At 39.7% G+C, this 23,180-nt stretch overlaps 2 protein-coding genes across 2 annotated transcripts; one reads left to right on the top strand and one right to left on the bottom strand.

Moving 5' to 3' along the window:
* Positions 1–801: 801 nt before the first annotated feature.
* Positions 802–3,040, bottom strand: timm13 (translocase of inner mitochondrial membrane 13 homolog (yeast)). Its single transcript, XM_015399679.1, has 3 exons — positions 2,800–3,040; positions 2,577–2,645; positions 802–2,049 (listed from the first exon to the last, which is right to left on the bottom strand). Exons 1-3 carry the CDS (start codon positions 2,917–2,919, stop codon positions 1,951–1,953), a joined length of 288 nt encoding a protein of 95 aa, XP_015255165.1. The 5' UTR covers positions 2,920–3,040; the 3' UTR covers positions 802–1,950.
* A 7,703-nt stretch (positions 3,041–10,743) lies between these two features.
* On the top strand, positions 10,744–22,791 carry LOC107100952 (ectoderm-neural cortex protein 1-like). The gene is made up of 4 exons (XM_015399654.1): positions 10,744–10,991; positions 12,460–13,494; positions 13,587–14,359; positions 21,588–22,791. Exons 2-3 carry the CDS (start codon positions 12,472–12,474, stop codon positions 14,331–14,333), a joined length of 1,770 nt encoding a protein of 589 aa, XP_015255140.1. The 5' UTR covers positions 10,744–10,991; positions 12,460–12,471; the 3' UTR covers positions 14,334–14,359; positions 21,588–22,791.
* The last annotated feature ends 389 nt before the right edge of the window (positions 22,792–23,180 follow it).

The raw sequence follows: 23,180 nt of genomic DNA, 5'->3' as shown, positions 1-23,180 counted from the left end.
TTTAGAGCATCTAGAGAGAGAGGCATCCTTGATATTTGTTTGTAGTTTCTCTAGGTCATAAACCAGAAGTCCTTTCCTGTTTGCTTTAGCTCACCCATCAGGTTTTCTGCAGAATTTTTGTCTGGGTCTCAGACACAAATAGAAGTTTTATTTAGTGTTTGATTAAACCTTTATAGATTTGATTTGGTCACATTAGTTCCTACATTTCCCCTGATGAAAATTTCAAAAATGTTCAACTTGCTGGCGGTTTACAAGATTTTTGTTTTATTTAAATGTTCTAGAATTTCAAATCATTCATAACATGCTCTACTATCAGCTTCAGGTGCTATTTAGAAGAAAAGTAGACCCCACAGTATCATAGACCCTCTATTATACCAAACTGGTGGCATGAGGTGTATTTTCACATCCTTACTGTTTCCTGACAGGCTAACATGTATTCTTTTTTAGTGAAAGGACAAACCTATCAATTCAGGGAATCTGGTTTGGATAGAGGAAGGGGTATGTTGTGTCTACATGTAGATGTTAATGGTTGTCATGGAGACCTGATAAAACCCAGATTTCCCCTTCATTTACTTCTCTAACCAGGAGCTGTTTTACATCTGCTCCTATTGTGTTCAGTCAAGAAAACTATGGGTATTAAGATGTAAATTAAACAAAGTAACGGTTATATTTTATCATTCTGTGTGAGAATGCACTGTTGCAATAGAAGATAAAGCATTTTGATGCTTTTTACTTATCTTTCAAGTTCATTCTAACAAATTTTAGCTTTGTAAGCTTTATAAATGAAACATCTAATTTTCCTTTGATCATGTTTAATAGGATACATGTAGAATTTTTGATTTTGTTTACCCAATTATGCACACAATCACTATGCAGTCGATGTTTACAGTTTTTCATCCTCTAAAATGTGAGTGCGGCGGTGGAGTTGGGGGGTTTGTCCTCATTGCATGACCATTTACTCCCAAAACTGAGAACGGTGCCGTCTCCTACCCACGTCAGACCCTGGCTGAAACAAGTCCACCACTGTGGGCGGGTAGCAGATAGAATAACACATAGGAAACATGTCAGACAAAACTGTTTTGTTCTTCAGCTGTAGCTTGATATAGGCTGACTAGAAGGCTAAAAATGTCAACTAAGAAACTTAAAAGGCACCTCGTTCATTAGAAGTTACAGCTAATATTTCCAAAATGTCAATGTTGTGTATTTATAACTAGAAGATATTTAATAAGTTCTATGTTTACCTATAAGCTAATAGCACCCAATGACATAGAGATATTCCAAGGAAGAGATCTTTCCCTCCAGGTATTGGCAAGAGTTAACAGTAGGGGCAAGCTTTATCCAAGAGCATTAACACATCAACTGTCAGCCAACCTAAGACTTTAAGCCAAAGATTTGTGAGCGTCTGAGCAAAGGAGGGTCATGTTCTGCAGCAACAAGCCTCATCTAGAAGTGGAATCAATAAAAATAAAAAAAATGCATCGATTTGGATAATAAATGAGAGGGTATAAATGTATACTTTAGTTCTAGGAGAGGTTTTCTTTATTTTACAGTGAAGATGGAGAGCTGATGGAGAACTCCACATACAGGGCTTTGATTTCTTCCATTTTTCCTCCCACGCACCCTTGTTAGCATGTAAAGCATTTTTTGTTGAGTCAGATTGTTTAACAGTTAAACATAACACTTTGCACTGCGAGTTACTACATTTATTACATGGGAACGTTTCAACTGAATAGGCGACCTTTTCCTCAGGAGTAAAAATGTCCACAGTGATCGTTGTGGATAGGAGTCCAGGTGCCACCCCTGCCAATGATAATGACAGAGGGGTATGTTGCGCTGCTGACGTTTTCCCCAACGGGGGACCTCCAGTGCTGGATTATGCTGGTCCTCATTTAAAGCAGCAGCCACCCGAAATAAGTGAAGAAGGTAGAGAGTTTGTTTCCCCGCCCAACTTCACATGCGAGCTCGTTCTCTCTGCAACCTGGAGTTGTACGTTCGGGAGACAGTGTTCCAGGCGTCCATATATCTGTCCATACACATGGCAATGCATTTCTAAGAAGACCAGAAAACAAAATATAGGTAATACAAACAAATACATTTTTGCCTAAAAGTATAATTAGAGCTGAGAAATATCACAAAAATATGTTAAGATGAAAACATTTTATATTTTCTTTATGAAATTAATAAATCGCCTGTATAGTCTGGGTTTTGTTTTATCATAATACTACTAACCGTCTTAGTGATGTAAGCATCTAAAGCTTACATAAAAAAAGAGGGCATTTTATGCAATAGGCAAACATGCCAAGATTTAGAAGGTGCATCTGTGACAACTGAATTACAATATCTATCCAATCACCACTTCTTTAACAACCATATTAAAGTTAAGATACTTTTACTTGCCCTAATCAGAGGGCAAAATTAAAGGCAGAGCTTCAATTTTAAACTTTTTAAACATCCATTAGGGCTTCCTCCACTTTTAGAGGTCCTGAGCAGCAGTGTAGTCAACTTCTGCCATGGGTTGCTATGGTAATAATAAACATATACTTTCTAATTTCTAATAATCCCATTGGAGAACACACCTGTTCAGAGTTGTCCAATGAGCTACCAGGCTTTCCTATGCACTTCTTGAAGCATTTATCAGTCATTCTCTGAAATATAAAACAGTGGACATGTTATTACATTATCAGCTTCTGAATATGCATCAAAAGCCAACATGTGGCTACTTAGCATCCTTAAAATCGGGTAATCATGTTACCCTAAGCTGTGTCTGGTTAGCTTAGCATCAAAGGTCCATTGGTTTACCTGCAAAAGCTCCTGAGCGTTAGCCACTGCTATCTGGACCTTAACCTGCTCCATGATGGTTCCGGTGTCTATTTTACCGCCGGAACCTCCTGCTGAGAAGTCTGAGCCGAAGCCGTCCATTTCTACTTATGTCTGATTAAAGACAAACACTTTATTAGGCTGTTTAACAGTTACACGTGCAGCCAGCCTCTGCTCGGGTTAGTGCAATTTTCGGTGCCCTTGACAGAGAAGGAAGTCGCTCAACGTCATTTCCGTGAAAAAAAAAAAACTGCATTGTGGGTAGTGTAGTTCTTCTTCTTCTTCTTCTTCTTCTTCTTCTTCTTCTTCTTCTTCTTCTTCTTCTTCTTCTTCTTCTTCTTCTTCTTCTTCTTCTTCTTCTTAAATTTTTTTTTGGCGGTTAGCAAAAGCTTTAGGTGAGCATTACCGCCACCATCTGGTAAGGAGTGTGGACTACATGGCAAAAAACAAAAAAGAAAACAATATATCCTGTTATACAATTTAATCTGTTTCAAAAACTCAAATTTAACCTGATATCCTCTGCTTCCTGATTCAGTAAATCAACAATGTCAAGTTTCATTTTCCTAATTAACTTGTTTCTCCAAATCAAATATTTCCTACAATTCAAAATAACATGTTTACGGAAGAGGATTAGGGCCACTGGAAAACAAAAACAAACAAACTGATTTTTAAATTTTATTTCAGTTTCATATTGCAAAAAAGTCAGAATTCTGAGATTAAAGTCAGAATTCTGACTTGTTTTCCATATTAAACTGAAATAATATTTAAAGATTAGTTAACTTTTTTCTTTTTTTTTTCAGTGGCCCTAATCCTCTTCCGTATGATGCTAAAATGTTTGTTAGCTGTCAGAATTCAGTCAGAATTGTGAGAAAAAACCCAGAATTCTGTGAAAAAAGTCAGAAATCTGAGATTAAAGTCAGAATTTTTTTTCATATTATACTGAAATAAAATGTAAAAATCAGTTAACTTTTTTGATTTTTTCAGTGGCCCTAATCCTCTTCCGTAGTGTGTCCTATTCTAAGTCGTAAAATAATAATCTCTTCTCTTCTGTTCCTTTTCTGTTCTTCTCATTTGTCCAATTCTCCTTTTGGTTTTTATAGACCCACCTTCCTTTCTTTTCTTCTTCCCATAACTTTTGCCACCCTTTCTTTTGTTTTTGTTTTTAAGTATACCCTTTATTTCTGTTATATTAAAACTAACATGAATATCTATCCTTACCTTATTTGTACTCTCCTTAGCCATCCTGTCTGCCATTTCATTTCCCTTAATCTCGTTATGTGCCGGAACCCAAACAAAATTTACTACTAGCCCCATCATATTTATTCTGTAAAGTGTTTGGTGTATTTCAATTAATATATCTGGCCTACTGTCTGACTGATTATTTTGCAAACTGACTAATGACAAACTAGAATCTGAACAAATGATTTTAATGGTGTTACCTCTTCCACCCATTGAACTGCTAAAAGCAAAGCAAGCATTTCTCCACTGAAACTCCATCACTAATCCTTTTCCCTACCTTAATTTGAAACTGTGGTATAATAAATGCCATCCCTACCCTATTTGCTGTATTTTTTTTATGAATCTGTGTATGTTTGTATATAGTCATCATAATTTATATGTAAGTTTTATTGTACTATACATTTATTCATAATTAGAAATGTATCCTTCTTCTTCTTTTCTAATAATGAAAGATCAACTTCAGCATCAGAAAGTATCCAAGGTGGTATAGCAGTTAATGGATCTGTCTGGGGTTAGTGTAATTTATCTGTAAAGTAAAACTCATTCCCTGTTTCTTTATCATTTAATGTTTGATTCAATCTCTTTTAATTTTAAAGTGTTTTTAGATTATTCAAATGTAATTGTTTTAATTGTTTAAAAAAAATAAAATAAAAAAGCCCCTTCAACCGAAACGGTGCAATTTATTGATGTTTGTTGGCCGAGGGCCGTATTGCCATTTTCCCAGGGCAGCATGAAAAGGACAGCTTGCATGTTTGGAACCCCTGAGTTTAGTAGTAGTACTAGTGCATAAGCTAGTTGCATTAATCATGGTTATGAGTTTTTCTAATATTTTTTTGAGAGCGTTGGTTTGAATGATTGTGTTACTGAGGTGGGGAATTAAAGGTTTTGGGTGTAAGTAAAATAACTTATTTTTTTTCTTTTTTATATGAGGGAACCATTTGATATTTTAAGGGAAAAAGTCTCCGGGATTTTCTCTTCAGGAGACACCATTGAAATGTCTGATGGGTGTCCATGTGCTCAGATCAGGTTCACCTTTGTGAAGTGTGAATGCTGTTTTGCTTTAAACTTGACCATGTCACCTTTAGCTTTTTTTCAGACTGAAGTACATTTACCTTAAGGTTCAACTGCCAACCCTCAAAACTATGGGGTTACACCAGGGGTTTTATCATTATTATCCTTATTTGTAATGGACAGGAGAAGGTCTAAGAGATGAGCAGAGAAACAGCAGCTTTGAACTCATCTCTTTGACCATGTTACAGGTAGGTATCTGATTAACAAAGTAATTTGATTTACATAATTCTGGCAACTAAAACTCTTAAAAAGAATCAGTAAATTACTCAAGATGAACAGTGTTGCTATATACTTCACCTATGGCAAAAATGATGTAAAAACAACCTGTTTATCTTGATTTTATGGTTGTGGAGTTTTTCAATTATGTAAAAAAAAAAAAATGACATCACTATTATTTGCAGTTGGACTACGATCTTTAACCCCTATCTGTCGCTCACATCTTTGTGTGTTTACCACAAGGTGGAGACACACTCCGCACAGCCAATTTGCAGCAAAATACACTACTATTGGTTATTTTGTTAAATGTACCAACAAACATATACATGGATCAATAACCTGATCTTCTTCTACCTGCTTAAAGATGCTGTTAATACTAATCTATTGAGCTTTAACATTATTATTTTAGCATAGAAAATCATTTGTATTTTATTTTGTTTATTAGTTTTATTGTTTTACAGGAATATTTCCACATTCCTTTATGGTTGTAAGAACCTCTGATTTGTTCAGTGATGACACTTCTGGAGTGAAGATGGCCCCCTAATGACCCCTCTTCTTATGTTTCAGACGTTGACCTCAGTTTAAGACCACCTGCTTTGAGTGAACAAACATGTGGTGTATTGAGCCCTTTGGCAACAATACAGTGACGGTTACTGTCTTGCAAACGGACAGTGCAGAATTGATGAGGCTTGGAGCATCAGGGAATTATTGTTGGGGGTCTAATGAGTGGCGTGCCCGCCTTTGAGCATTTAATGGAGAGTTACACAAAACTGGATTCACAGAAGAGCTTGGCTGAAAGAGGGGGAGGGTCAGAGTGCTGTAAAATGAATTAGCCTGAGATTATGATCATGGGTTCATTAATCTAATCTCTTTAAAATCTTAATCTCCTTCAGGCACACTTGTGTGTGTTTAAGAATTTGGACCAGTCGGCTTTCAGACAAGGCTCCAGTAAACCCAGCCAGCCTTATGAAAATATAAATTAAAAAAGTATGTGGTTAGCGATGCTTTGAAGTCACACCCTGACTGTAGCTGGAGACCACTGGGTGGGAAAACAGGGCAAAGCTTGTAAAGTGATTCACACCCTATACACATTTTCTCATTTTGTCTAGAAAAAAAGAATATGTTTTGTCAGATTTTTATGTGATAGACCATGACCATGATAGATGATTAGCAAATGGCGGAAATTGATACATGCTTTTAGGTGTTTAGGATAAAAAATCTGAATACTTTTTTTGTGAAATTACCCTTTTTTTAAAATTGAAACACTAAATATTGTGGGGTGTGTTTGGGCCAGTTTTGCTGCGCTGCAACCTTTGCCCATTTTTCTCTTATTAAAATAGTTTAAGCCAAGTCATATTGAAAAGAGAGCATTTTTTTTAAATGAGATTCTTTTCTACATATTCCAAGTTGGATTTAGCTCTTGAGTTTTACTGCTCCCTTCAAACACAGGAATGTATTGCATATTTTGTAGTTCTAGTTTTTGAAGTTGAGTTTTGGTCCAATCTGACATCGCACCTTCTTTGCAAGGTCACCTATATCGGGTTGTGGGAAACTGCAAAATTACTTGATTTGGCTTTCTTTTGGCAACTTTCCAACAACAGCCAAAATTAAAAGAACTTCCACCTTAAGTTGTGGACCAGTGCCGCTATTCTAGAGATGCAATTTATTATTATTAGATGTAGATATTCTTAAAAAAAATAAATTAAAATAGATGTCTCACTTTTCATATTGTTCTATTAATAGAAATTGTAATCCACCTACATTATTTTTTCAACCATACACAACGTTGTCTTTGTCTGTCTCTCAAAATCAAAACATTAAATTGACCAAACTTTACAGTTTAAATGCTAAAGAATTTGGAAAAGCTCAGAGTTATGAGTACTTCTGCAAGGCCAAATATTTTGAGCATTGGTGAGATTGGAGGCTATCATGGTGGAAACAATTAGAAGTGGAGCATGAAATGAAAGAATACTGCAAAATGCACAGAGACATATTCTCATCCATGCAAACTGTGACAGCTGAGGAACAGCAGCAGCTTTGAAGCATCAGAAGCAGCTGCTGAGTGACAGAGAGAAGAAGAAGAGCTTATAGAGAGGAGGGGAAACCTGAGAAGTGTGGAATCTACTCTGCAAGTGGGGGTCCTGCTGCCAGAGGTCACTTAGTGCAGTACAAACAAAAAAAAATGGGTCTGCCATACGCATATTAAATATCAATATCCATACATTAGTATGTATGCACATAATTGTAAGGAATTCTCATCTCCTTAATCTATGTACAAATTCAAAGGAAGTTTCACATAACTCCTTTGAAGTGCAAACTTTTTGGCCTGTCAAAACACAAAAGCAGCAACGCTTATGACACAAACAATGACTCTGCTCCATCAGTAAACCAAAGAAGCAGTTTGCACAATAGAGAAACTGGCACACCTAAATACAGGGCAACTTCTCTTTTATGTTTAAATATCCTTGAGAACATGTTGGGGCATGTCCTGGGAAAGATGTTTTTAATTTCTCAAATACCTAAACATATCTGTCACTCAAGCTTTAATAGAAACAGCCCACGCCTCCACCTTAAAATGCACCTCTTGAAATAATGTATTGTTCAGTATTGGGTCTTGATTTCTGTGCAAGCGGAATTTGACTGAAATAATTTTTCAGTCAAAATAAATCAATGTTTCTTTGTGGAGGCCTGTTTGAAATGCGGGGACATTCTTTATAAATTCTTGGAAACCTTACAAGTACTCAGATCCTGCAGAAAATGTCAGGAATTCGACTAAATAAGCTATTTCAGGCGCCTTGGAAAGACCTTCAATCATATGATCATTCACTGGGATTGTTGGTCTGTGTAGAGTTAGCTGAGCTGATGAGTGTTAAACAGCACTAATGTATATTTTACTGTTAAAATGCAAAAAATCTGAAATTAGTTGCACAGAGTGATAGATATCTAGAAGCGAGAATCTAGTGTAAATGTTTATAATTCCAGCCTAAAATGAAGCTTACAAAAAGGTGAACAAAAGCTAAAAGAGTGGAATATATAAATTCCAAAATAATCTCTTAATTCTGATGAAAGGGTCATTTCTGAAGCGTGCGAGTCAGATTAGATCTGGAGCAAAACTAACGCAGCAACATAGGATCATTCTGAGTCAATCAAACACTGGGGTCAAAAGAACCGATAGCATCAACTATCTCACCTCTGACAGGCCAAACGAAGGTCTTGGAGTTTCCTGTTCATGGTAAGAAGATGTATCTGATTCAGATAGTGGAGTGGGACTTCTAAAAAGCTCACTCACAATGAAAAACCCTCCAGTGTGACCTAAATGAAACAATTCTACATAGAAGAGTGATTCAAAATCCCTCCATGACCATATAACAAACTCCTGGACAGCTATCATTGCCAGTAAATATGTCACGTCTTGGTTGTTCGTCACTTAAAAAAGGCTCTTTTTTAAATTTGCTAGGTTATTTCACAAATATCAAAATTGACTTAATGATCTGAAACATTGAAGTAAAGCAAAAAAGAATATACCAGAAAAATCCTTAATGGGACAACTTGTTCATGGCACAGCAATGTATTGCTGTAGCAATATTTAGCTGTGACTTGTGGAGCTTTCTCACTGGAAGCACAATAGCTTTTTTTATTCAAAGCAGTTCTTAACAATTACTGAGAGCTTTGTTCTTGTGACTGTGCAGTGGAGGCTTTGATGTATCATTCAGTCATTGAAGCTAGGCTTAACAATGTAAAGAAAGAATAATCCAGCTTCTCGCTGGAAAAACCTGAATAATTTAGTCACTGCTCGTGTGAGTTGGTTGTCTCAGAACAGTAATAGAATCATGACTGGTTTATGATAACTGCAATATTAGAGCATTTCAAAGTTGCACAGTATTACATTTATTTTCTTTATCAAGCACAGTGTGGTTTATCTGTTTTCTTCATTATAAGATAAAAGTATTCCATATTTCATAAAGTAATTCTGTTTGTTCATCTGTCATAGCTGGAGTAATAAATGCTACGTTGTGCTTAAAAGATCCTTAAAGGTGTTTTAAGCAAAGTATGATAACATTTTTTCAAGTTGATTGTGATCTGTACTTATACTTAATTGTATTCACTTATGTATCTGGTCAACTACTTGTTATTTCCACTACAGATAAAAACTGACATTGTTGTCTTGCAGTACATAATTAAAAAAAACAACAAAAGTCAATCGCCATAATATCTGGAAGGGACAAGTTAACCACAGCAAATATTTTTCATATTTAGGTATAATTGTCATATCCTTGAAGCTGCGGTTTTTATCTCTATCTAAACAATTACAAGCATGTTCACCATTTTTCAAGCAGAGAAAATATTAAATCTGATACAATGCCATCCCCACTGTGAAATATGGTTTGCTTTAGCACGGTAACATGAAATAACTTGTAAAATCATGAAATAATCATGTTTAACTAATAAAAAAATGCATCCATTTATTTGAGACCAATATGATCAATTGTGCATTTATTAAATAGGGTGAGTAGCTCAGTCATCTCCGGGGGGGACTCAGAGTAGAGCCGCTGCTCCTCCACATCAAAAGGAGCCAGTTCAGGTGGCTCGGGCATCTGGGTAGGATGCCTCCTGGACGGCTCCCTGATGAGGTGTTCCAGGCACGTCCTACCGGGAGGAGACCCAAGGGGAGACCCAGGACACTCTAGAGGGACTATGTTTCTCGGCTGGCCTGGGAAGGCCTTGGGGTTCCCCCAGAAGAGCTGACCCAAGTGGCTGGGGAGAGGGACGTCTGGAACTCTCTACTGAAGCTGCTACCCCCACGACCGGACCGCGGATAAACGAAGGAAGATGGATGGATGGATGGATGGATGGATGGATGGATGGATGGATGGATGGATGGATGGATGGATGGATGGATGGATGGATGGATTATTTACTGAATTGTGGCACTCAATGCTGATAATGTATTGTGGGTTTTAATAATTATGTGGTTCCTCCTTCACCAGGGAGAGGTTGGATTTCAAGCAAGAGGCAATATTTCAATTTAAAAACGCCCCCATTTTAAAGATTAAGCTTCTGAAATCATGTTATACCCCTGCTAGCATACCTCCAAGATAATTGGCTTCAATTAGGAGCTGATAAGTCCCCTAGGAAAAAAAAGTTAATATTGAATACAACTGAATAACAAAAGTTCTTCTATTGTTTTGTTCCACTTCAACCCTTTCTTCTGTTAAAGTCAGCTGACGCATCCAATGACAGGTGTTTTCGGTTGATTTATTGCGGTTCTTTGCGATTAAAAGCAATGAATGAATAGAGCTGGAAGCTTTTCAGAGGAAGTCGCATCTGATTGGCCAGTCGCAGCTGGGTGGGCGGAGTCAGAGGAGCTCTAACGCCTCGGCTCTTTTCTCTCCTCTCAGACTCTAACCGCTGCCTGTCTTTGGAGACACTAACTTTTCACCTTGTTACTCCTCGGATATCTTCCTAGTTTTTCCAGTAAACAAATGGCCCGTCCGTTTTTACCGTTTACTAGACGTTTGGGGTTAGATAAGGCTGTTAATTTAAAAAGCAGATTTGTCTAAATTGCGGCGCAACTTCAAAGAGATCGAAGGCGAAGTTGTAGCCAAGATAAAGGAATCCCAGACCGACCCTGCTTGCTCCTACTAACGGTAAGTTAATACGCTTAATCCTTTCAAAAAAGTTTAACTTTATACTGTTTTAGGTGTTTATCTGCACCTCTAATAGTGTTTGCAATGGTCTGTAATTCGGGCTTTGATGTCGGATCGCTAAGCAGCAGCCAAACTGCTGCTAAGTTTGGAGGAAAGTTGAGCGCATGGTGAACTGCTGAGCAGGGCTCCTCATTTACTGCTGGATTTCAACCAGAAACCCTCCACGGAAGTCCGGCCTTTTCAGTCAAAGTGAATAGCCGACTTAAATTTATCTACTAAGAAACAAAAGCGCTTTAAAAAAAAAGCTTTAAAGCGGAAGAAATTCATTTGGTCGCTTTCAAGCAGAGTGCAGCCTTTTAAACCCAGATCTTTTCCCAGAAGTAAATGCTTTACTAATGTGTAATGACTGGGTTTAACATAGTATACCAATGAAATTAAATAATCTGTGTGCAGGATCTGTGATTTAGCACACTCAAATTAAAAATGATATAAAAATAGTATTATATAATGTCTAATTATATAATTTGGTCTTGAAGGAGCTGGTTGGAGGTGTCAGTGCAAAATGTGGGTTTGAAAGCTTTGCCTTTGGCATCATCTTCCATGTGATCCAGCTGAGGAACTGAACAAGCAGGCAGGAATTAGTTGGATGGTGACTCACAGCCCTCAATTGTTTATAGGGGCAGTGAGCTGTGAATCAGGATCACACACCCAGGTGTTTCTTACTGTAATTATACTCAAAGACAAGTTAATATGGGTCATTTTTATTGTTTTGTCTTTGAGGTCTTGACAGTGATGCATGTTTGCTGGATTCTTGCAGTGCAAATCTCTGTGGCACACAGTGTACACATGCTGGTTTGTCACTGGGAGTGCTCCCTTATCAGATCCCGTTTCATCTCTCTACAGTCTGAAGTTCATTTCCGTTTAGCTGAGGCAAGGGTTTTATTTTTTGAGCAATCATTCATCAGCTGCTGGGTTTATTTATTCACATAACAAGGAGCCAGCGGTCGCATCAAAAGAAGGTGGAGAGGACAGCTACAAAGATCAGAAAAGTTTGGAGTTTTAGTGCTTGATACGTACAGTATATGTGATTATATGTAGTATTTATTAATCCTTTGGTGTGAGTTTAGTTTTCTATTTATTTGTTGCTATTATCCATCTTTTAATTTGGATGTCTTTCTATTTATTAATGTTTTTGAATCCATTAATCCATAAATTAATGGATTCAAAATTTCACGTTTTTCGTTGTTTAATTATTAGATTTTCCATCCATGATTATATTATTTGTTAATTCATAAGTTAATTCAACCAAACATTTCTTTAATTGATCCATCATCTAATTATGTGTTTATACCTTGATTTAACTGTCTTTCCGTCTTTAACTTTCTTTTACATTGTCCTTAATATTAGTCAGATGCTATAATAAAAACAATGTTAAATTTGACACTTTCCTACTGTCTGCTGTTGCCAGGTCAAAGTCACGATGTCAGTGAGCAACCACGAAAACCGAAAGTCACGCTCCAGCTCCGGCTCGATGAACATCCAGCTCTTCCACAAGACGTCACACGCCGACAGCCTGTTGACGCAGCTGAACCTGCTACGCAAGCGAAGAGTCTTCACCGACGTCGTGTTAAAAGCTGGAAACCGCTCCTTCCCGTGCCACCGCGCCGTCCTGGCCTCCTGCAGTCGCTACTTTGAGGCCATGTTCAGCGGTGGCCTCAGGGAGAGTCGGGATGCTGACGTCAACTTCCATGATTCCCTCCACCCTGAGGTACTGGAGCTCCTGCTCGACTACGCCTATTCGGCTCGGGTCATCATCAATGAGGAGAACGCAGAGTCCCTGCTTGAAGCTGGGGACATGCTTCAGTTCCACGACATCCGTGACGCAGCGGCCGAATTCCTAGAAAAGAACCTCCATCCTTCTAATTGTCTCGGGATGATGCTGCTGTCAGACGCGCACCAATGTCAGAGGCTGTACGAGCTGTCATGGAGGATGTGTTTGGCCAACTTTGCTACCCTCTTCAAAACAGAGGACTTTCTTAGCCTGCCAAAAGATAAAGTCCAGGAACTGATCCTCAGCGAAGAACTAGAGGTGGAAGACGAGAGTCTGGTGTACGATGCTGTCATAGACTGGGTGAAGGCAGATATGGAGCAGCGGCACAGCGAGTTGCCCGATCTGCTGCGCTGCGTGCGCTTAGCTCTGCTGCCGGAGTCCTACCTGCTGAAGAACGTCGCCTCGGAGGAGCTGGTCATGTGCCACAAGGTGGGGCGGGAGATCGTAGAAGACGCAGTACGGTGCAAGATGAGGATTCTCCAGAATGATGGCATTGTAACAGGGTTCTGTGCGCGCCCCAGAAAAGTCAGCCAGGCCTTGCTGCTTCTTGGGGGACAGACTTTCATGTGTGATAAAGTCTACATGATTGACAATAAGACCAAGGAGATCACACCCAAAACGGATATCCCAAGTCCCAGGAAAGAGTGCAGTGCTTGTGCCATTGGTTGTAAGGTATGTGTTGTAAGCTGAGCTTCAGTTATGTGTTATGTTATAACGTCATCTTTAGAACTACTTTAATCTTTTTTCTCTTTGTTTTGGCTTAGGTTTATGTTACCGGAGGCCGTGGCTCTGAAAATGGAGCCTCCAAAGATGTCTGGGTGTATGACACATTGCATGACGAGTGGTCTAAAGCGGCGCCGATGCTGGTAGCCAGATTTGGGCATGGCTCTGCAGAGCTTGACCACATGCTGTACGTGGTGGGGGGGCACACGTCTCTGGCGGGATCGTTTCCTGCGTCTCCGTCTGTGTCTCTGAAACAAGTTGAACAGTATGACCCGCAGAACAACAAATGGACCCTAGTGGCCCCGCTGAGGGAAGGTGTGAGCAACGCCGCCGTTGTCGGCGCCAAAAACAAACTCTTTGCTTTTGGAGGGACCAGCGTAAACAGAGACAAATACCCCAAGGTGCAGTGCTTTGACCCCTGCCAGAACCGGTGGTCGGTGCCGGCAGCTTGCCCACAGCTGTGGCGGTACACGGCGGCGGCTGTCGTCGGCAACCATGTCGTCGTAATTGGAGGCGACACAGAGTTCTCCGCAAGCTCTGCGTACCGTTTCAACAGCGAGACGTATCAGTGGACAAAGTTTGGTGATGTCACAGCCAAGCGAATCAGCTGCCATGCCGTGGCATCGGGGAACAGGCTGTATGTGGTTGGAGGCTACTTTGGGGCTCAGAGGTGTAAGACGTTAGACTGTTACGACCCGTCATCAGACTCCTGGGACAGCGTGACCAGCGTGCCGTACTCTCTCATTCCTACTGCCTTCGTCAGCACGTGGAAGTACCTGCCCTCTTAGACCCGCAGTCTCTACAAGGTTCCTGGGTGAGTATTTGCAGCTACATTAAACGTTCTTAAACCTACAGAAGGTCTGGCTCCTTGGAAACAAAGTAAATATTGGTGGCGGTTTCAAATTTTAGCAGCACAGTACCGATTTAAGCCCACTGTAAAGAGATGAATGGCATAAATCAGCTTCTACCACCTTGTTACATTCCAGCTCTGGGTGAGTGCCGCTTCGGACCTGAGGCGGTCACTTTAAAGCCCCAAACTGTTTTTCTGGTTTCCAGGGGTTACCGTTGTTAAAGATTATCTAAGTACCGGGTGTTGGACAAACATGGTGAAGTTTATGGGCTAGAAAGAATGTCAGCGGTGATGCTAATTACAAAGCCAGGGCTGCGAGCTGAGGCCTCTGACAGTGAGTGGAGCGAGGTGTAGAGATGGGCGATCGGGTCTGTGCTTTTCCTGTGTAGAGAAGACTGGAGCGGGCGGATTGATCTGCAGGGGTCAGACAGACAACCTGTTTAACTGAAAGCAGGTGTAAGAGGCTATTCATCATGTTAAGGGCCCTCTGGATAAGTTCAAGAACGTATTTTATGCAAGATCACATGTCACCGTCGCCTCCTTCAAATAAAAATATCGCAAATGTCTTCGTATTTATACATTGAATTATAGGATTAGAATGTGTTGACGGGGCAATCTGTTCTGTTCCAAGGATTAACAGCAGTTCAGGGGTCTTTTTATAGATTTGGCACACAGCAAGGGAGGAGATGGTTCCCCGTCTCCAGGATATGGAAGAATGATTTACTCACAACGTACTAAACTGCTTTAAATGAAATTGTAATTTTTGTGATAATGTTGATTGTATTAATTGAGGGACCAGCGTAAATTAGGTGATGAAATTGAACTGAGACATGTAGTTTAAATCAATAAAAAGCATTTTTTTTATTCATAGCATTAAGAAAAAATCGTATTTTGAGCTCTAAAATGTTTATATTTGTTTTTTACCCTTGTAAGCTAGCTGCCCTGTCCCAATACGATATCAACATCGGAAATCCACCCAATATGGGGATAAAAACCCAAATCGAATTACATCGGCCTGCGCCTGCTTCTGTCTAAAGCTTATGTTACCTATTGGTTAATGATAAATGGAATCAGTTGTTGTCATATCTACTTTTGCTGACCATTGTTCTCGATTTGAGTAAGATTACTTGATCAACCCTTTTCTATCATTCTACACACTACAAAAAGAAATAATAAATGTATTATTTGTGCTCATATAGTGTCTGATTAACATCTGTATAGGTCAGTTCCAATAGGTGCAAGATAGGTTTGAAATTGGAAATAAAAAAAAGTTGTATCAAGACATTCCTATAAAAAGTGTTCGTTTAGACACATAACAGTTTTCTATACAAGAAGCCACGGCACACAGCGTCTACAAACTGAATAGTTAAGAGATATAGCAAAATATGGAAATTGCTTTAGTGACCAAATAATTGGAAAAACAACATCATTTTGAAATATTTATTCTTATGAATGTTTTTGAAATATTAGGGTAAATTTTTATTATCTTGAACTTTTAAGTTTAACCAACCTGGAGTTAAATCAAAACTTTAAAAACATGCTGTAGATTTTTTAAGTCATTTTCTCATCAGTCGCACTCCAAACAGACTCCAGTTTTTGGAGGAGTTTTTAAGAGGAAGTAAGTAATGAGCAGAGGGCTTAGGCGTGGCTTGTGTCTACAGTAAACAGCTGGAGACGTTGAAGCTGGGGGCTTAGCATTATGGAGCTGCTGGTATGGCTGCTGTAGCCATGGTAGCGGAGTCTTTTTTTTTTTTTTCATGTGTGCCGGGATGGAGACAGACAGCCTGACTGTAAAAGATCAAGGCAGCACATACTTATGAATTCTCAGTTACGCCAGCCACCAGCCCACTGCCACTGACGACATGTTAGCCTAATTAGAGCTGAGATGAGGGAGGGGGGGAAGGGGCTCTCTCCGGTTTCCTGTTCGTCAAGTTATGCTTCTTCACCCACAGGGGTTCTTTCTTTTTCTATTTGAGGCTGTGAGGCTCAGGTGGGATATGCATTTGTGAAGATGTTATACAAGTGTTCTGCTGGAGATTTAATCCATTCTAGGATCCTAATTAGGACTTGCATATGTGGCCTTTTTTTTTTTTTTTATTAAAAGGTCTGTGACAGAGGTCCCCTATTACCGTAGTATTTAAAGGAAACCTAAAACCTAGTTGATGTATGAGGAAAAGTGAAGAGTAAGATTAGCAGAAGCGTCAAGAATAATAGACTAGACTGCCTGCCTAAAAATATATTTCTCTGGAGGTTGTCAACTTCCAGCTGGGGTTAGAGAGAAAAACAGTGTGTGTGCGTTCCCTTCCCTTTTGGTTTTGTTGCAGCTGGAAACCACCAGTCAGCTGTTCAAGTATTCACTGGTAGTATTGTTGGGTTTCATGCGGTGATAAAAACCACTTGTTTTCCACTCGTATACCCTCGCGCTCCCTCACACAGGCCGACACATTGCTGACATCGTCTGTTGTTAAGAGGCAGCCAACCCAGAGCTAATTCAGCAGAAATGAAGAGGTGGTCCTGCCTTCCCATTAGTCCATTACTGCTCATATAGTTCTAAAGTGTGTGATGGATTGTCACACTCTGCTCCTCTTGGTCCCACCTCCTGTATTTCTGTGCCCCTCTCACTCCGATTAGATGCGGCAGACCGCAGACTCGAGGTCAGAGACTCTGAACCAGGAGCCGCCGCTGTTGGAAAACTATTTGTAATCATTTAAACACTGAGGTTTTTCATGGCAGTCAAGAGAGGAGTAAACAACTTTATAAGTCTCTCAGATCGCCGTCTGCAATACTGAACTTCTTGTTAACCCTTTGCAAATATATCCTCCTAATTTTCCGTTTAAATAATTTCATAGTACTAAGTTTCATTATTAAATGTCTAATTTATGAGAATTATTTTAAACTAGAGGGACGTTATCCAGAATAAAGGGAAATTACACAAAAAATAAAAAGGAACAGAGATGCAGCTGTCGTAAAATAAGTTGGTTAAATTGGTGGCCAATCAGCTGGATACCTTTTGACCCCGTAACAAAAAAGTCTCAGTTTCAAAACCAATGAACTTTTGTGGTATATGCTTGCATGCATCAACAGAGAGGTCATATTCATTTTCCAAAATAGTTTCCTGGGTGGGAAGCAAAACGTCTTTAAACTTGGAAACAAAGTCAAGTGGATTGTTTTAACTTTTTTGTAAATTTTTTGGCACAAAATTCCCTGTAGCTGCTAGCTCTACAGGTCAAGTTGTATGATGAAGGGAGAAAGAGAGTGCCTGAGCTTACTCCAACGATCAGTCCACAATTGAGCAATTATTTCTTTTTTTGGTTCAGATATTTCAGCAATAGAGCTGTCATCATTAACACCAGGACACCAGGATATGTTTTTGCTTAATGTTATCATAGCATCAGGGTTTTACCACTGCCCTTGCCTACCCAAAGGCGGCTTTCCATCTAAAAGGAAAAAAAAGTTTAATAAATGCATTTAAATACAATGATGAATATCAAATGGCAATAGCTTAGCCAATCAATTCAAATTACCCATTACCTCATGTTACATAAACTGGTACGGTTATATTGCAGTCAGAGCAAATGTGCACTATAGGTAAAATAAGGACGTATTTCTCTATGCTTGATCTGAAATGCTGTGGTGACTTAAAATTGGATTGGAGGTGTAACCCCAGCCACCCACCCCAGAACCTGTAACAGCAGAAATGTAAAGTGAGGTGAAACTTTCCTTAGTGAAAGTCGGAGACTAGTAGATGTCCCACCTAAGATGTCTAAACTAAAAGGGGTTGTATAGGTACTATTTCTCTCCTTCCAATGTGTCAAACTAGCTTAATATTTGATATTTTAGCTGTAATCTGAAGGCTTTCTTTAGCAATCATGAATTACAAATTGGGCTAACATTAGGATTTCTCATTAGTGTGATGTCAGGATCATTAGGTAGCTGTAGGTAACAGTCAACCAGCGGTTTGGTCTAAACAGGAGAAAGTTTCCTCAAAGCTGCAATCTTCTACATCTCCTCAGGTGCAACTAAACTATAAACTATAATATCCACAAATGCCCTGTTGTCCATCTTGAAGGCCTTTTACCCACCTCGTCACCCCCCAACTCCCCCTCAGAGACTGGCAAAGATAAACAGCTAATTTCTTTTGCGGAGCTCTCCTAAAGTTGGCAGCTTTCTGTGGCAGGGTACACCTGCAGAGGTCGGAAGGAGGGTGGGGGCTCAGTTGGGCTGTTTGGCGGGTTTGGACAGCTGCTGTAAAATGGAAAGGTCACTTCAGGATCGGCGAAGAGGAGCGCAGGGGCCCCCAGTCACTCAATACTAATGTTTTATTAATGCCTCCCTGTGAGGGCCACCAGGAACACAAGCTGAAAGGAGCTTTTATTGCAGCATCTGTGTACAACGACGACTCCCTCCACCACCTCAGCACAGATACACACTTCTCCTGCAGTCCCCAGAGTAATCAGTTCGCCACATTACAGCCCCTCAGAATGGCCGCTTACATTTGCATAAACCTAATGGTGTTTTTTTTTTATTGGCCTTTTCTCCATGCGGAGGGTAACAAAAAGGAAAAGGAAAGGCGACGTTTGAAATGGCTGAATAATCACCCAGACTAATTAGATTACAGCCTTAAAAAGAGACGAGCTGTCATACAGTTAAAGTGGGCTCTTCACTGAGCCAGCTGGGGTCAGATGGAGCTGGGGTCTGTCTGCTAATTAATCACAATTACGCAATATTTACAGAAGAAGCACTTGAGAGGTAGTTATTCAGTCCACGAGATAATATTTATCCAGCCTTAAACTATACTTCCTGTCAGCATCCAAGTTCACTGTGGAGTCCTCCATCAAAGTCATGCAAACTAATGTAAATAAAGCCAAGCTGGGTCAGGTGTGGGTCACTGCAGGATGGACCTGGATGGTCACATGGGACTGCTAAAGAAAAGACTGGGCTTTGCTTTTGGACGTTATGGGTAATTTGGGTTTTGAAGAACGCAGATGTGGTCTGTGGCATATAAACCACAAGAGAGGAAAGAATGAAATCCCAATTCAGGTAAATTGATGACTTTCAAGTCAGTTTAGGTTAAAATGAACTTCTTTGGTTTGTTTTGCTTACAGACATAAGGCTCTAATAGAAATATGGTGATCGTTCCAGTATTAATAATGGCCTAAAATCGAGGTGAAAGGGGGGTGAGAGTAACCGATACAGCTCAGTGCGGCATGTTATCGACCTTGACGTGTAAAAAATGGGGAGCAGGCCCTTTTGTTGTGGCTGAGAGAGCAGAAGTCTGAGAATGTGCGATGGTAATGATGTCTACTACGGGGACTGAATATTTGGTCGGACTACAGCTCTATGATTTGGATCATTTAGCTGATTATGGCTTCGAATTTAATGAAACATCTTCATTGGGACATTGACCTGATAGTCAAGCAGGGTAAGGTCTTCCTTCCCAAGCGCTAGATCCAAATATATTAATTGAAAGGAAGTGTGGCTGAAAAAGGGGGGGAAAACAAACTTTCATTTTCTTTTTTCTTTTTTTAAAACCATATGCCAAATAAGTTATTTATTTTCATTTTAAAATTGAGGTCCTGGATTCCAGAAGTGGAGGGAAAAGGAAAAATCGACCTTTGATAAATTGGAGTTTTCCTTTTTAAAATGAAATGCTGACATAAGATGCATCTGTAAATATTAACTCCATGTAGACCAGAATTCATGAGACTGAATGCTCAATTTCTCCTGCAATCAATTCCTCCATTAGAGGCACATCTCAAAGTATGCAGCCAGTTCAGGTACCAGAGTACAAAGGGTAGATTTCAACTGTAATTTCCTCATATTTGCTAAGGTCTCTGGATTCACCTTCACCTGCGATTATCTCAGCACCTCCTTTACAGAGGAAGATAGATCAACGAATTGATATCATCTGTAACTGGTTCTAAATAATTATGTTGAGAATGGAGGTAATTATAAGTGATTCCCTTGAAAACATAGCGTTGAATCCTCTTTGTTTAACTGGTATTCTGATTTATGTCTGCACACAGATTAGAGAACACAGTCCCATTAGTCTCCCCATACAAATTGTGTAAAATCAACATCCTAATTCCTCTTTATTTTGAGAATTCAAATAAAATTCAAAGCAACAGATATTGCATGTTAGCCCCGATTGGTACAAGAGTAGAATCTGTGTAGGAGCTGTGTCATGGTGATTCAGACCCTGTATTACACCACCTACGCTCCCTGACCAATATCAGCTCTGATGTATGCTGATAGCACTCGCTTGTTTTTATGTGTTAAAATATCCTGTTATGTTTAAACCTTTGAGACCCCACAGGAAAAAATCACAGAAGCACCAAAGAAACAGGTTTACCTTATTTTCATGTCTCAGAAGATCTAATCTTATTTGTTCAGAAGGTAATTCAACTTCTCTGCAGTCTTTTGTTTTCCCGGTAGCTTTACCTGATTCCAACTGTTGCCCTCAGGCTGATTATTCACAGCTTCAACAGTCGCACGTAGCTCAGAGAAACCTTCTGTAAGGTCAGCTGTGACAATGAGAGCTTACCAAAATAACCCTCTGCCTGCTGCAGAGCAAAAATGTCCAAGGCTTGTAGCTTGCAGGGCAGAGAGCAGGGCACATCACAAACATGCAAATCAGAGGCAAACACCATGTTTAAGTTTCTCGCTACCTCCCCCGAGATATCCAGGGAAGCATTCCAACATGGCAGCAGGCGTGGTAAATTAGACGCCGAGTTATCTGGGGTTGGAGAGAAAACTCGAGAAGAGGGTTTCAAAGGAAGTTTTTGCAAGCGCTCTTGCATGTGTAGGGATTTTAAAAACTGAACCATGAAAAGGTGACTCAGAGTTGGAGCTTTTATCTGAAGACAGCAGATGGAATTTTGGAATCGGTTTCTTATTTAAATGCAGAGAGGCTGAATTTCATCTCGCCGTTGTCTTTGTTCCCAGACTGCAATATTTATTCCTCAAGAACCTAAACCAGTCAAGCAGCTTAATCCCGCATACCAGGACAACTTTGGTTAAATAACGTAGCGAGGCATTAATAATGCCATATGGGCACGCCTCATAAAATGGCATGGTGATAAGAGGATGAGCACTGAAGACTTTGTGTTGCCCACTGTTTACACACTGCCTCCTTTTCCAGCAGCGTTTACAGGACCTTAACATTAACCTCCCTCTTTTCTGTTCCCCCCAGATGAGCTGTGATGTCTGGTATGCAGGCATATGTCTCTCTGCTGGCTCCACGGAGGAGGAAGAAGAAGGGGTTTATGTTGTATCGTTGGGGCTCCGTCCTCTCTGATGAGTCTGCGGAGGAGCAAAGGCCTGGAAGCAGCCCAGAGACTGAAAGTCTGGTCCCACCCATCCTCAGCCCCCACCACCTGATCTGTTTACTCGGACTGTGTAACTTTCTCATGGAAGCAGCCTGCAGTTTAAGCGGGAGTTGTTGCCATGCTTACTGCAGGGGGGCCTCGCAGTCATCTCTGCTTCTTCTCTCTCCTCCTGGAACAAATAAGCTACTGTGACCGGATCAGACCTGTACTGGTCCTTTTTCCAGTTTTATTCCCTTTTCGCCTGACGCGTTTACTCAGGTGTATTATTTTCCTGCTCGCAGGCTGAATTAGACGTGTGATCAGCCAGCTGTGCGGCAAAGGAAGCAAGTTGTTTGTGAAGCTGTATTATTTTGTGCACAGAAATATTCTTCCTGTCTGTATTTTTAGCCTTTGGACTCGGGCTTCCCTCAATTTTGGTGAGCTAAATTTGTACTCTGCTCCGCAACTGAAAAAAGTAACGAGCTTGCGGGGAGAGAATGCTGAAGGAGATACTCATCAGTTTTTGTTTTGTTTTTTTGTCTCAGGGTTTTTTTTTTTGTTTTTGTGCTTGTTCAAAGAAGGGTTATGTCTTTCTCTATTGTCCTTTTTTTATGTACTTGTTACAAATTTTAAACTTTTTTTGGCCCTTACATTGGTTATACAGAAAATATACCCATTTGTCTTACCTAAGTGGTACTTTGGATTAAATTAAGTGTTTTCTTACTAGTTGGCTCTGTAGTTCTTTTTTAAAATATGTTATGTACATAATTGAATATTATTAACAGAGGTCCTTTGTGTGTTTGGTTTTTACTTTAGCTTTGTAATATGTAGAGACTTTTTTTTTTTTTTTATTTGCACAAAGAAAACTCTGTGGTCTTAATTTTGTATCTTGGTCTTAACCCAGCTCTGGTAGTGTGAGTAATTGAAGCCTTTTTGTAGCAAATATTCTCATCTCTTTCCACATTCTTTATTCACACTCAGTGCAAGTCGCAAATATATCAAACTATTTGTCTGTTGTACTAATTTACTACTTATACAGCCTTGTACTAGTTCTGCAACTGAGAACCTGTCAATAAACCTGATTTTGCTGAAAATAATGAATTGTTTCTTAATTTCACTCAGTGTCAGTATTATTAACAGCTTGTTTTAATAACTATCTTTAAACATCAAATGATTTTACACTGGTCTAATTACCGGTATGTATATAAGCTCTATTATAAATAAGCAATAGGTAGCATTAGTTTACCTTTACATTTCCTGTAGCTCATATCCTTTAATTTCATACCATATGGCTTCTCTCTCTACACATCTAGGTTCCTTTGTCTAGTTGCCCATAGCCTTCCTTAGTATTCCTCTTGCACTCTGAGTCTAAGAGCCTTAAAGGAAGCAGATTGTTGTTGCGATGTATCTTTACAATATAGCATGTCTGACTGTAGGGCAGCCTTCCTGGTAAGGATCACGACCCCACCAAGATACTA

This window comes from Cyprinodon variegatus, unplaced genomic scaffold (genome assembly GCF_000732505.1).
Source record: "Cyprinodon variegatus isolate N-32 unplaced genomic scaffold, C_variegatus-1.0 Scaffold30, whole genome shotgun sequence".
NCBI classification, from domain to species: Eukaryota; Metazoa; Chordata; class Actinopteri; order Cyprinodontiformes; family Cyprinodontidae; genus Cyprinodon; species Cyprinodon variegatus.
Note: the sequence above shows the minus strand (reverse complement) of the source record. Positions and strands in the feature narration are given on the sequence as shown.